The sequence below is a fragment of the Neofelis nebulosa genome, chromosome 5 (assembly GCF_028018385.1).
Source record: "Neofelis nebulosa isolate mNeoNeb1 chromosome 5, mNeoNeb1.pri, whole genome shotgun sequence".
Taxonomy (NCBI): Eukaryota; Metazoa; Chordata; class Mammalia; order Carnivora; family Felidae; genus Neofelis; species Neofelis nebulosa.
Genome location: NC_080786.1, coordinates 92,171,787 through 92,186,953, shown reverse-complemented (window position 1 = coordinate 92,186,953; position 15,167 = coordinate 92,171,787). Strand labels below are relative to the sequence as shown.

The 15,167-nt window shown below is 38.0% G+C and overlaps 1 protein-coding gene across 4 annotated transcripts in view; it reads right to left on the bottom strand.

Moving 5' to 3' along the window:
• Positions 1-15,167, bottom strand: part of POLQ (DNA polymerase theta) — a 121,775-nt gene that overhangs the window by 85,862 nt on the left and 20,746 nt on the right. For all 4 annotated transcript variants that reach the window (XM_058731244.1, XM_058731245.1, XM_058731247.1 and 1 more), the window contains 4 exons: positions 8,454-8,666; positions 4,693-4,835; positions 3,068-3,272; positions 2,601-2,743 (listed from right to left, as the gene is read on the bottom strand). In XM_058731244.1, the coding sequence (XP_058587227.1) occupies positions 2,601-2,743; positions 3,068-3,272; positions 4,693-4,835; positions 8,454-8,666 (704 nt within the window). The remainder of the gene's footprint in view (positions 1-2,600; positions 2,744-3,067; positions 3,273-4,692; positions 4,836-8,453; positions 8,667-15,167) is intronic.

Sequence of the window (15,167 nt, the reverse complement as noted above, 5' to 3'; positions counted from 1 at the left end):
GTTAACATGTCTTATTATATCACTATTACAATATCATTGTATTCCTTATGCTCTACATTTTATTCCTGTGACTTAATCATTCCACAACTGGAGGCCTGTGTCTTCTTCTCCTCTTCTCCCAATTTGCTCATCTCCCTACCCTACCCCCTCAGTTTGCTTTCTTTAATTAGGATCTATTTCTGCTTTTTGTTTGCTTATTCTTTTTTTTTCCATTTATGAGTGGCATCATATGATACTTGTCTTTCTCATTCTGACTTGTATCACTTAGCATAATATCTTTGAGTTCACAGATTTTTTCTTTTCCTTGACTGAGTCCACTTTTGAAGCTACTGAATTTTTCACATCACCCACTGTATTCTTCAGCTCTAGGATTCATGTTTGGTTTTACTTTTTGATGGTTTCTATTTCTTTGTTGAATTTCTCATTCTGCTCATGTACTGTTTTCCTAATTTTGTTTGGTTGACTATCTGTGTTTTATTGTAGTTCACTGAAATTCATTAAGAGGATTATTCTGAATTCTTGGTCAGTCAGTTCACAGATCTCCATTTGTTTAGGTTTGGTAACTGGAGCTTTACTAGTTTCTTTGGTGGTGCCATATTTCCTTGATTCTTCATTATTCTTGTATCCTTGTGTTGGTATGTGTGCATTTGAGGAAGCAGTCACTTCTTCTAGTCTTTACAGGTTTGCTTCAATAGGGAAAGATTTTCACTAGTCAGCCCAAACTAGGTTCTCAAAGGTCAGCTGGTAGAGCCCACAGGAGGGTGGGCAAGGTTTGATGCCAGAGTTTCTGGTTGGGTGGGGCCACTGGCTCAGCCCTGCATTCAGGCAAGACCACTCCCTGGGCTGCCTGATCAGGTGGGACTGTTAGCTGGTCTCTGCAGACAGGCATGGCCACTGGCTGGGCTCTCTGGCCAGACAGGACCAGAGACTAGACTCCTTGGATAGGTGGTGCCATTAACTGAACTTTGTGTTCAGGTGTGGCCAGAGGTTGTGCTCCATAGTTGGATGGGGCTGCAGGATGGACCCTGTGATCATGCAGGACTTCTGGCTGTGTTCTACAGTTCAGAGTCCCTGCTCCAGCAGGGCCACAAGATGAGCTCTGCAGTTGGGTAGGGGTGTCAGACTGGTTACCTGCAAGGGCAGAGGTACAGGCTGGTCTCTGCAGTCAGGCCTTTGCCTGGGAATTCTAGCTAGGCTTAACTGTTCACCCTGCTTTCTGGTCAAACAGGCAGCAATCTGGCACAAGTGGGTGGGCCATTTGCTGGGCTCTCTGATTGGGCAAGGTGGCCAGGAGGGATGCAGTGCCATCACTAATCCACACACAAATCCCTGTGAGCCCTACCTCCCATATTGTTCCTCAGGTAATCTAGCCTTGCCTATTTCCCTAGTGTTCCCCATAAGGCAAGACAGAAGTGGACTTCCCAGGGAACACTCCAGAATGCTGAGGAAGCTGGATGTCAACCCCAAGCTCTCTTTTTCTCACTGGAGAAACTGTAGGCCCAGAGAATCCCTCCCAGTGTGGTACAGTGCTGGATTAGGGAGGGGCAACACTGTCAAAGTGAAACCACTGCTCTTGGCCTTCTAACGTGGCTTTTCTCAGTTTTTGTGCTCCATGAATGTGTTTCAGCCTAACTGCCAGGTTCTGGGATTTTTAGAAAGGTGTTTTTGTCTGTAAATAGTTGCTAATTCATATTTCTGTTATGGAGACTAGAGCCAGGGGCCTCTTATTCTGCCATCTTGCTTATGTCAGTTCCTACGACTGCTCTTAATTGACAAAATATTTTTAGCCAGGTTCTTTCCAGAGAATACAATCTCAAACCCTATTTTATTCAATTTTTATCAAAATCTTTGTTATAAGAAATAGTTATAAAAGACTATCTAATATATACAAGCCTTTAAAATTCCTTATTGCATTTATTATAGAGATTTTCTCAAGAATATAAGACCCTGAGTGTCTTTTTAGGACTAAATTTCTCTTATGCAATAAAATGCAACATTTTTCCTAATTATTTTTTTAAAGATTTTACTTTTTTAAGTAATCTTTACACCCAACATGGGTCTCAAACTTACAACCCAGAGATCAAAAGTCACATGCTTTACTGACTGAGACAGCCAGGTACCCCTTTTCCTCATTTTTTTGGTTTTGTTTATCTTATCAATATTGAGACTAATCAAGCTTTCCTGTTTGCTGTAGTTGCTAGAAAACTCAGAACCAAAGTTGGCTACAGGAACTGTACATGACTTAAAGGCATGCATGTTTATGTACAAACCTTTGAATTTTATATGATGATCTTATTTTCAATTTCCTGATATTTCATTATACTTTACTATTCTTTTATATATTGTAAAATATGTTTTTTATAAAACACCTCAAATGCTTTTTTGAAAGGTTAGAGAAAAAAGTAGACAAATAAATTAAAATGTCACTATAACATTTAGCTTATTGCTTTAAAACAACTCTCTTCTTACCTGTACTCTATTTCCACCACTGCTACCCTAAAGAAGACAAACAAGATGTTCGTTCCCAAGATGTTCAGGATTCTATATAGGTATTTTCTCCCCATTTTCACAAACTTAATAGTGAAGAAAACAGAACTTACCAGATAAACAATATGCAAATCATTCTCTAAAACAAAGCCCTTCATTGCTCTTTGGAGGTCAGCAAAAATATCTAAAGTATCAGTTGGAGAAAGTGAAGAAGACAGAGTTGCTGAACCAAGATGTGTTGGATGATACACTTTTCCTGGTTGGGGGCAGGTGAAGGGAAATAAAGTATCAAATGTTAAAGATTAAATAAAACACTGTCTTTCTGTACTCTATAATTCACGTTTTAGCCTCTGATAAACTTTACAAACAGAATTTTGCCCAATGTATGCATATTTATGAGCAGATTCTATGCTAAATGTCTGATGTTGCTAAATCCAACACTAAGTACTAAAAATGAGTTTATATACCACTCGAAAAACTGGTTTCCTTTTATAGTGTTTGAAAAGTCAATTTCCTTTTACTAAGCAGTATAAAGTCAGCAAAGATGAAAAAGTGTATACTGTAATTAAGTCACACTTACCTTCTGTTCCATCACTAGCTTCAGTAATCTGGATGAATTCGTTTTCTAGCAGCCACATTACACAGGCTTCAATTGCTCCAAGTTGAACAGAATCTTGATTCTTCTGAATTCCCAGCTTCCCTTCTCTCATACTCGCAGCCAAAAATGTGCAAGAAGCATAAGTCTGCATATCTTGTGATGTACTTGCCATTCCACCAACTATTATCTGATATAAGAGGTTTGAAATTTTCTGTAACTTTTTAATAAGACATGCAGGCCCTTATGATATAAAAGAAATGAAGTGATTTTGTTCTCTTAAAATATTCTCAGCATCTTAACGTAGAGACTTTTTATTAATTCTTCCATTATCACTTGTTATACATGTAGATAACACCTAATGACAACATCAAAAGTTTCCTTAAAAGTAGATACATTTTCTCATAAATGAAAATAAATGAATCACTATCTATCTGAAATGTAGGAACTAACAACATAGCCTTCCTTCTGAAACATATGGGCATATAGGAATGCTAGTATTGAATATTCCCCACCCAGAAGGGGGATGGGAATGGGTGTAGAAAAAGTGAAGTAAGTTGTGTTTTGTGGATATCATCTTCCTACAACTATATTAAATATACTAATTAAGTGTACTAATTTTCCCTTTGACTTCTTCCATTTAATACAGATTGAAAACATACTAAATCAACCTAAACAGAGCTTACTCCTTTTAATGACCCCAATGCATAGTTTTACCAAGATTTATTTAGTATTTGTGGTATTTTGGTTGTTTCCAGTTTTTTCTTATTGCCAATAGTGCCATAATAACCATTCTTGTACATTTAATTTTATGCAATTTCACAAATACATCCCTAAGTAAAACTCTTAGTTGTGAATCTACTGGTAAATGGCTGTGTGTTCTGTTTTGGCATTGTTGTTGTTTTTATCTTAGTGGATATGTCCAAGTTGCCCTACCAAAAGAGTTTCAGCAGTATATGAGAATGCCTACTTTCTATATCCTTACCAACCCTATGTTATCAGTTACTTTCCTTTTTTTGTGTGTTTTCGTTTTTGTTTTCAAATGGAGACCGAAAGGGGAGAAAAAAAGTATGAGCACAGGTACCAGAACCCCTAGCACCAGTACTAAAGCCAAGAGCAAGGCATGCTGGTATATGAACAGAAAAATTTCTGGATGAATACACAAAACACTTAAAAGGAGATTCATTACCTTTGAGGACCCAGAATAGAAAGTTTTTTCACTTTAGATCTTTCCATGTTTGAAACTTCTAATCATGTCTATTTGTAATTTGATTTTATTTTAATGTCAATAGGTATTATCTGTATGTAAGAACTATGGTCCATTTTTGTCACCTTTTTTAAAAATTCAAAAAATAATAAAGTATACCTAAAAAAGAAAAAGAATCATCTGGCATTTGGGTTTTAATCCACTGTTCTGAAATACGCTGACATAGAACTAGCTGTATTAAACTCCAGGAAATAACTATATAAAATAGAAGACATTCAGACTTGGGAACACTATAAACAATCTCACAATGAAACACAAAGCTAAGATTTTTCTTCACATCATTAAGTTCTATCATCATATTATAGGCTTCAAAGAGCAAATAATTTAGTGAACTCTTCCTTACCTCCAGAATAGCTCTTATCATGCTTGCAGTTACTTCTTCTCCTTCTCGTCTTTGCAAACAGCTACGAACAGGTTTTAGAGATCCCTGAAGTAGAGCTATGCCTTTTGATTTCTCAGAGTTCTTACAAACTAAGATACTCTCACCTATAACCAAAAAAATGCACATTTGCAAAACCCCAACATATTTCCATAAGATACCTGCCAAAGAGAATTTAAGTTGTCTTACTTATTTAAAAAGAAGGTAATAGATGATAGCGGTTATTATGATCATAAAATTATTGCTGATGCTTTAATTTTCTGAATTTTGGATTAAAGGGGATCAGAATATGCCATACCAAAACATGCCACTTTGGCATAAGGATTATTTTGACCTGAAGGCACTTAGGAAGTAGCAAACACAGTAAGAGCTCCTGGCCCTCACCCTGTTTGCCTAGATGTAAGACATAAATTTCTCTTTGTGAAGGTGTTCCACTTATCACTTATCACTGGATGCAGAAAGGCAGCACCAAGATGGGTCTGCATAAACCTTACTAAATAATCCTTAACTTCTGTTAGTTTCCAGTATATATTTACTTTCCCACAATTTACCACTTCTAGAAACTCAAACCCCTTTTCCTTGGTCTTGTTACTTCACAATTCTATTACCTTTTGTTAAAAGGGTATAAAGCCCCTAACATCTAACTGCTTCTTTGGGTCTTTACTGGTTCTCTATGAAGTCCTCTGTATATGCAAAAAATTAAAATATTAATATCAAATAAAATATGTATGCCTTTTCTCCTGTTAATCTGCCATCTGTCAGTCTAATTTGCAGGCACTAGCCATAGAAGCTAAGCAGGCACAGGAAAAGTTTCTTTCCTTCCACACAGGAGCAACTGTTTTTACTGAATAATTAAGCATATAATAATAATAATAGAGGTATTTTGAAAATCATAAAGGAAAATGCAAATACAAATTATTACTGGTTACATATGAAAACACGAATTCAAAAATATTTACAGAAACCTAGAAATTACATTATAACTCACTAATCAAAAAGCTTTAGGTTACTGTGACAATCAAATGAATAAAAATGTGATAGCACTTACACATTATAAACATATATAAAGGCACAATTTATACAAACATAAACTATTATTACAGTAATTAAGACTAGAAAAAAGATAATTTTTTTTTTCAAAAATGAATCCAATAGTAGGGGAAAGGAAGCAAGTAGATGTGTAAGGGGGAAAATGAAGGCAACTTGCATTAGAGAAAACTAAAAATGGCATTGTGGTGGAGTATATTAATCATTCTAGGGAGAGAAAAGACTTTCCTAAAGCTGATTGCTAAACTGAGAACCAAGATAGGATAAAGATAAAAGACTATAAACTTGATGACTGTTATTGTTTATCCTAGATATAATTACAAAAAGATAGATGCCATCAAACAAAACAAGAGCAGCAACAAAAACAGCTGGATAAAATGCATCACCTGGCTCTTATAAACACTACAAAATAGCCCAACTTAAGATAAAAAATTATCTACAAAATGGATAAACTAGCATTAGTGGCAAATACAAAAAGCCACTTTGGGCTATTCAAACTACTTTCAGCTTTTAATCCTTCAGCAAGATGGACAACCCTTTTTCAGAGTGAGCAAGATTTATGAAAATTAATGCCAATATATACAGTCCAGGTCCCTGCTCCCATCTGTCTGAGTAGGTTGTATCCATACTACAATAGACAAGTCAATTAGAATCAAATCAATTATTACTATTTGACTTGTAAATCACTATTTTTGCACAAAGTACCAACCTCTTATACTGGAAGGTTCCAAGAAATCCACAGAAAGATTAAAATGTTATCTAAATAAAACACCATTAACTGTCTAGGAACATTAACATAATTGATAAAATGTAAAGAAGTTATAAAGCTGCTACATAATCTAAAAAGCATGACCAAGTATGCATATCTTCATAATTGATATGAAACACTATATTCACACATTCTCCATTTGCTGGAAGTTCTGAGCAAGCATATGTCATCCTGAAATGGAGCATTATGCAAAGTCAAAACTTCAGAAGTTTCCAAGACCTCAAATACAAAGTTACTGTGGTATATTTTAGTTTTGTTTAAATGTTAATCTGATTTAAGGCTTGATAATTTGGCCAGGGTACCAACCTTCCAATTATTCTTCCCTACAAGAAAGAGAAGTATAAGCTAAGAATATAGCAGGGCAAATAAAATCTCCTTATCTTCTATATTACCTTAAAGACCCTCTGACCCTAAAAGAAGAGTAGCTGTGTAAAATGAACTTAGACTCCACCCTCCAGAGTTTGAGCCTACTAAGAAATTAGAGTTGGAAGGAAGGGCAGAGGGAAGAGCAAATAGGAATAGGAAGGGAGTGTTTTTGTCTCTTCCCCCAACCTTTTCTAAACATGTGTAATCTGCACATTTTATAGGTAAAGTAAGAGACAGAGCAGGATAAACTTCTTCGATGCCTATAATAGGGGAAATCCAAGGAGTTGGATGTCTTTTTTAATCATTAGAATTTTTAGGGCTTAAAAGAGAGGCAGGCCAATGGCCCTTCAGGGATTACAGACAGAGAAGTCATTTGTTACTGGGGCTGAGACACATAGCCATTCTCTCATTTTTCCTTTAATAAAACTCCTACATGTTGGATGGGCACATGGCCACACAGCTAAAGGTTATATTTCCCAGCCTCTCTTGCAGTTGGGAAATGTAACCATGTGACTAAGTTCTGGCCCACTGGATGTGAGGAGAAATACTTAGTGCAACTTCTGAGAAGTGCCCTTAAGGGATAAGTTGTATCCTTTACTTCCTCATCGCCCCTTCCTGATGGTTGAAATGCAGATGTGATGACAGACAAATCAAGTTATTCTAATAGTCACTTCTTTGGTATACTACCCAGTTTTTTGCACCCAGACTATCCCACTTATTTTCCCATTAAGACTTTCCCTTTTCTCCTGGATATCCTAATGTTCTTCAGCAACCATAGAACTATTTTTTTTACATACAGTATAATATTAGTCAATAAAATACATCCTAGAGAAGAAAGATGAGATGACAGAGAACTTCCTCCCAAAGCTCTTTAATGTTGTAAGACTTATAACAGTTTTGTCACACCCATAATTATCTACCAGGTTAGTAATAACATTTGCTGCTACCCCAATATTTAATTCAAACAAGACTCTTCCTCATTGCTTAAGACATAACTTCTGCTTAGTTTCTGTTAATGTTACCATTACTTGCTGACAGAAGAAACTAAAAAGGTGTTTTCAGAACCAGCACCATTTTAGAGAGAGAAAATAATGGTATGTGAAATTCCTATTTCTAAATGTAAGAGTACTTTCCAGCTCTCAGTATCCCTCCTTTGAAGTCTTAGGTCAGTCACCTAAGCAGAACTAAAACCCCATGAAAATTACTCTCTTCATTAGCACTAAATAGATTATACTGGAAATTAAAAATCATCTTCTAGCTAATATGATAAATCATTTTGATTAGAATAATACTGAATCATTTCACCGTATATAAAAGAAAATCTTAATTTTACATTAAGAGAAAATCAATGGCTAATGATATATGAAAATTATAACTTACATTCATTATAAATATTAAGCAAATCAAAAACATGACATTAGTGCTTTGGATAACAAAGAAATACAGCATGATGAGAAATCAATTGGCAGGCATCAGTCAGATTTCAAGTAGACTGACACTGTCCTTCACCAATGCTATTACAATTAAAATCAAACTCACTTACCTACTGTGTCTACCCCTTTCCTGCCAGCACGACCAACCATCTGCTTATAAGTAAGAATATCTAGAGGTCGACCACTGAAAATCGGAGTACGAATAATTACACGACGTGCTGGTAAATTCACCCCAGATGAAAGAGTAGAAGTTGCTGCCAAAACCCGAATCTGACCTTGACGGAAGGCTCCTTCAATGATATCCCTCTCCTCAAAAGTAAGACCTAACAAAAGGAAGTTACAATAACATATATTTATTAATGAATATATGAAATAATGAATATAATGAAAATACTGTACTTGATTACTTACAAACGGATCTGGGAATCTACTAGAAACTTCTAAAGATTTTTACAAGCTATTGTTACGACCGTAAACAACATCTTTATGTCACCACAGTCTATCTTTAAGAGTATAATCTGCCTCCCCTAGTATACTTTTTTTTTAAATATGAAATTTATTGTAAATTGGTTTCCATACAACACCCAGTGCTCATCCCAACAGGTGCCCTCCTCAATACACATCACCCACCCTCCCCGCCCTCCCACCCCCCATTAACCCTCAGTTTGACCTCAGTTTTTAAGAGTCTCTTATGCTTTGGCTCTCTCCTTCTCTAACCTCTTTTTTTTTTTTTCCTTCCCCTCGCCCATGGTCTTCTGTTAAGTTTCTCAGGATCCACATAAAAGTGAAAACATATGATATATGTCTTTCTCTGTATGGCTTATTTCCCTTAGCATAACACTCTCCAGTTCCATCCACGTTGCTACAATAGGCCATATTTCATTCTTTCTCATTGCCACGTAGTATTCCATTGTGTATATAAACCACAATTTCTTTATCCATTCATCAGTTGATGGACATTTAGGCTCTTTCCATAATTTGGCTATTGTTGAAAGTGCTGCTATAAACATTGGGGTACAAGTGCCCTGATGCATCAGCACTCCTGTATCCCTTGGGTAAAATGCTAGCAGTGCTATTGCTGGGTCATAGGATAGGCTATTTTTAATTTTTTGAGGAACCTCCACACTGTTTTCCAGCGTGGCTGCACCAGTTTGCATTCCCACCAACAGTACAAGAGGGTTCCCGTTTCTCCACATCCTCGCCAGCATCTGTAGTCTCCTGATTTGTTCATTTTAGCCACTCTGACTGGCGTGAGGTGGTATCTGAGTGTGGTTTTGATTTGTATCTCCCTGATGAGGAGTGACGTTGAGCATCTTTTCATGTGCCTGTTGGCCATCTGGATGTCTTCTTTAGAGAAGTGTCAGTTCATGTTTTCTGCCCATTTCTTCACCAGATTATTTGTTTTTCGGGTGTGGAGCTTGGTGAGTTCTTTATAGATTTTGGATACTAGCCCTTTGTCTGATATGTCATTTACAAATATCTTTTCCCATTCTGTTGGTTGCATTTTAGTTTTGTTGATTGTTTCCTTTGCAGTGCAGAAGTTATCTTCATGAGGTCCCAATAGTTCATTTTTGCTTTTAATTCCCTTGCCTTTGGGGATGTGTCAAGTAAGAAATTGCTGCGGCTGAGGTCAGAGAGATTTTTTTCCTGCTTTCTCCTCTAGGGTTTTGATGGTTTCCTGTCCCACATTCAGGTCCTTTATCCATTTTGAGTTTGTTTTTGTGAATGGTATGAGAAAGTGGTCTAGTTTCATCCTTCTGCATTTTGCTGTCCAGTTCTCCCAGCACCATTTGTTAAAGAGACTGTCTTTTTTCCATTGGATGGTCTTTCCTGCTTTGTCAAAGATTAGTTGGCCATACTTTTGTGGGTCCAGTTCTGGGGTTTCTATTCTATTCCATTGGTCTATGTGTCTGTTTTTGTGCTAATACCATGCTGTCTTGATGATTACAGCTTTGTAGTAGAGGCTACAGTCTGGGATTGTGATGCCTCCTGCTTTGGTCTTCTTCTTCAAAATTACTTTGACTATTCGGGGCCTTTGTGGTTCCATACAAATTTTAGGATTGCTTGTTCTAGCTTCAAGAAGAATGCTGGTGCAATTTCGATTGGGATTGCATTGAATGTGTAGAAAGCTTTGGGTAGTATTGACATTTTAACAATATTTATTCTTCCAATCCATGAGCATGGAAAGTTTTTCCATTTCTTTATATCTTCTTCAATTTCCTTCATAAGCTTTCTATAGTTTTCAGCATACAGATCTTTTACATCTTTGGTTAGGTTTATTCCTAGGTATTTTATGCTTCTTGGTGCAATTGTGAATGGGATCAGTTCCTTTATTTGTCTTTCTGTTGTTTCATTACTAGTGTATAAGAATGCAACTGATTTATGTACATTGATTTTGTATCCTGCAACTTTGCTGAATTCATGTATCAGTTCTAACAGACTTTTGGTGGAGTCTATCTGGTTTTCCATGTATAATATCATGTCATATGCAAAAAGTGAAAGCTTGACTTCTTCATTGCCAATTTTGATGCCTTTGATTTCCTTTTGTTGTCTAATTGCTGATGCTAGCACTTCCAACACTATGTTAAACAACAGCAGTGAGAGTGGACATCTCTGTCATGTTCCTGATCTCAGGGAGAAAGCTGTCAGTTTTTCCCCATAGAGGATGATATTAGCTGTGGGCTTTACATAAATAGCTTTTTTGATGTTTAAGTATGTTCCTTCTATCCTGACTTTCTCGAGGGTTTTTATTAAGAAAGGATGCTGAATTTTGTCAAATGCTTTTTCTGCATCGATTGATGGGATCATATGGTTCTTATCTTTTCTTTCATTAATGCGATGTATCACACTGATTGACTTGCGAATGTTGAACCAGCCCTACAGCCCAGGAATGAATCCCACTTGATCATGGTGTAGACTTCTTTTTATATGCTGTTGAATTCGATTTGCTAGTATCTTATTGAGAATTTTTGCATCCATCCATCATCATCATCAGGGATATTGGCCTGTAGTTCTCTTTTTTTGCTGGGTCTCTGTCTGGTTTAGGAATCAAAGTACTGCTGGCTTCATAGAATGAGTCTGGAAGTTGTCCTTCCCTTTCTATTTTTTGGAATAGCTTGAGAAGGATAGGTATTATCTTTGCTTTAAATGTCTGGTAGAATTCCCCTGGGAAGTCATCTGGTCCTGGACTCTTACTTGTTGGGAGATTTTTGATAACTGATTCAATTTCTTTGCTGGTTATGGGTCTGTTCAAGTTTTCTATTTCTTCCTGATTGAGTTTTGGAAGTGTGTGGGTGTTTAGGAATTTGTCCATTTCTTCCAGGTTGTCCAGTTTATTGGCATATAATTTTTTATAGTATTCCCTGATAATTGCTTGTATTTCTGAGGGATTGGTTGTAATAATTCCATTTTCATTCATGATTTTATCCATTTGGACCATCTCCCTTTTCTTTTTGAGAAGCTTGGCTAGAGGTTTATCAATTTTGTTTATTTTTTCAAAAAACCAACTCTTGGTTTCATTGATCTGCTCTACAGTTCTTTTAGATTCTATATTGTTTATTTTGACTCTGATCTTTATTATTTCTCTTCTTCTGCTGGGCTTGGGGTGTCTTTACTGTTCTGCTTCTATTTCCTTTAGGTGTGCTGTTAGATTTTGTAATTGGGTTTTTCTTGTTTCTTGAGATAGGCCTGGATTGCAATGTATTTTCCTCTCAGGACTGCTTTTGCTGCATCCCAAAGCGTTTGGATTGTTGTATTTTCATTTTCGTTTGTTTCCATATATTTTTTAATTTCTCCTCTAATTGCCTGGTTGACCCACTCATTCTTTAGTAGGATGTTCTTTAACCTCCATGCTTGTGGAGGTTTTCCAGACTTTTTCTGTGGTTGATTTCAAGCTTCATAGCATTGTCGTCTGAAAATATGCATGGTATGATCTCAATTCTTTTATACTTAAGAAGGGCTGTTTTGTGATCCAGTATGTGATCTATCTTGGAGAATGTTCCATGTGCACTCGCGAAGAAAGTATATTCTGTTGCTTTGGGATGCAGAGTTCTCAATATATCTGTCAAGTCCATCTGATCCAATGTATCATTCGGGACCCTTGTTTCTTTATTGATCCTGTGTCTAGATGATCTATCCATTGTTGTAAGTGAAGTATTAAAGTCCCCTGCAATTACCACATTCTTATCAATAAGGTTGCTTATGTTTGTGAGTAATGATTTTATATATTTGGGGGCTCCGGTATTCGGCGCATAGACATTTATAATTGTTACCTCTTCCTGATGGATAGACCCTGTAATTATTATATAATGCTCTTCTTCATCTCTTGTTACAGCCTTTAATTTAAAGTCTAGCTTGTCTGATATAAGTATGGCTACTCCAGCTTTATTCTGACTTCCAGTAGCATGATAGATAGTTCTCTATCCCCTCACTTTCAATCTGAAGGTGTCCTCAGGTCTAAAACGAGTCTCTTGTAAACAGCAAATAGAAGGGTCTTGTTTTTTTATCCATTCCTTTACCTTATGTCTTTTGATTGGAGCATTTAGTCCATTTACATTCAGTGTTATTATAGAAAGATGCGGGTTTAGAGTCATTGTGATGTCTGTAGGTTTCATGCTTGTAGTGATGTCTCTGGTACTTTGTGGTCCTTGTAACATTTCACTCACAGAATCCCCCTTAGGATCTCTTTGTAGGGCTGGTTTAGTGGTGATGAATTCCTTCAGTTTTTGTTTGTTTGGGAAGACGTTTATCTCTCCTTCTATTCTGAATGACAGACTTGCTGGATAAAGGATTCTTGGCTGCATTTTTTTTTTTCTGTTCATCACATTGAAGATTTCCTGCCATTCCTTTCTGGCTTGCCAAGTTTCAGTAGATAGATCTGTCACTAATCTTATCGGTCTCCCTTTATATGTTAGAGTGTGTTTATCCCTAGCTGCTTTCAGAATTTTCTCTTTATCCTTGTATTTTGCCAGTTTCACTATGCTATGTCCTGCAGAAGATTGATTCAAGTTACATCTGAAGGGAGTTCTCTGTGCCTCTTGGATTTCAATGCCTTTTTCCTTCCCCAGATCAGGGAAGTTCTCAGCTATGATTTGTTCAAGTACACCTTCAGCCTCTTTCTCTCTGTCGTCCTCCTCTGGAATTCCTATTATACGGCTATTGTTGTGTTTCATTGCATCATTTATTTCTCTAATTCTCCCCTCATACTCCTGGATTTTTTTTATCTTTTTCTCAGCTTCCTCTTTTTCCATTTTATCTTCTAATTCACCTATTCTCTCCTCTGCCTCTTCAATCTGAGCTATGGTCACCTCCATTTTATTTTACACTTTATAGCATTTTTTAGCTCCTCCTGTTTCTTAGTCCCTTGATCTCTATAGCAATAGATTCTCTGCCATTCTCTATACTTTTTTCAAGCCCAACGATTAATTTTATGACTATTATTTTAAATTCATGTTCCGTTATATTGCTTAAATCATTTTTGATCAATTCGTTAGCTGTCGCTACTTCCTGGAGTTTCTTTTGAGGAGAATTCTTCTGTTTTATCATTTTGGATAGTCCCTGGAGTGGCGCAGAACTGCAGGGCACTTCCCTTGTGCTGTCTAGAATAACTTGTGTTGGTGGGCGGGGCCGCAGTCAGACCTGATGTCTGTCCCCAGCCCACAGCTTGGGCCACAGTCAGACTGGTGTGTACCTTATCTTCCCCTCTCCCAGGGGCAGGACTCACTGTGGAGTGGTGTGGCCCCTATGGGGTCTACTTGCACACTGCCAGGCTTGTGGTGCTGCTTCTATGGGATCTGGAGTATTAGCCGAGGTGGATCCGCAAGGTGCACAGGGGCAGGAGGGGCAGGCTTAGCTCGCTTTGCCATGGGTGGTCCCCTGCGGAAGGGGCCCTGCAGCACCGGGAGGGAAGCAGGCAGACCTGTCGGAGGGATGGATCCACAGAAGCACAGCATTGGGTGTTTGTGCAGTGCAAGCAAGTTCGGTGACAGAAACTGGTTCCCTTTTGGATTTTGGCTGGGGGATGGGAGAGGGAGATGATGCTGGCCAGCGCCTTTGTTCCCCGCAGAGCTGAGGTCTGTCTTCTGCGGCTCAACACCTCTCCCTCCAGTTGTCCTCTCGCCCTCCCACTCTCCGAGCAGAGCTGTTGACTTATAACATTCCAGATGTTAAGTCCCGCTGGCTGTCAGAACTCACGCAGTCTGGCCCCTCCACTTTTACAAGCCAGACTCAGGGCTCTGCCTTGCCAGGTGGGCTGCCCCTCCACCCCACCGGCTCCCTCCTGCCAGTCCATGTAGTGCGCATCGCCCCTCTGCCCTTCCTACCCTCTTCCATGGGCCTCTTGTCTATGCTTGGCTCTGGAGAATCCATTCTGCTAGACGTCTGGCAGTTTTCTGGGTTATTTAGGTAGATGTGGGTGGAATCTAAGTGATCAGCAGGACGCGATGGGCCCAGCGTCCTCCTACGCTGCCATCTTCTCCTGCATTCCCCTCTAGTATACTTCTATCTCATCTTCTAGACCAGGGTGGGCAAACTTTTTCTGTATGTATTTTAGGCTTTGCAAGACAGATGGTCTGTGTCAACCCTACCACCGTCAAATGAAAGCAGCCACAGAACAAATGAGCATGACTGTGTTCCAATACAACTTCACGAAAATAAATGGTGTGCTGGATTTGACCAGCAGACTGCAGTTTGTTGACCTCTGTTCTAGAAATGAACTCACTGAACATAGAGACATTGCTTATGCATCACACTATCTTCAGGGTCTATCCAACACAGTGGTCAGGCACAGTTTTGACATAAATAAATGCTAAAGAATATATATACAA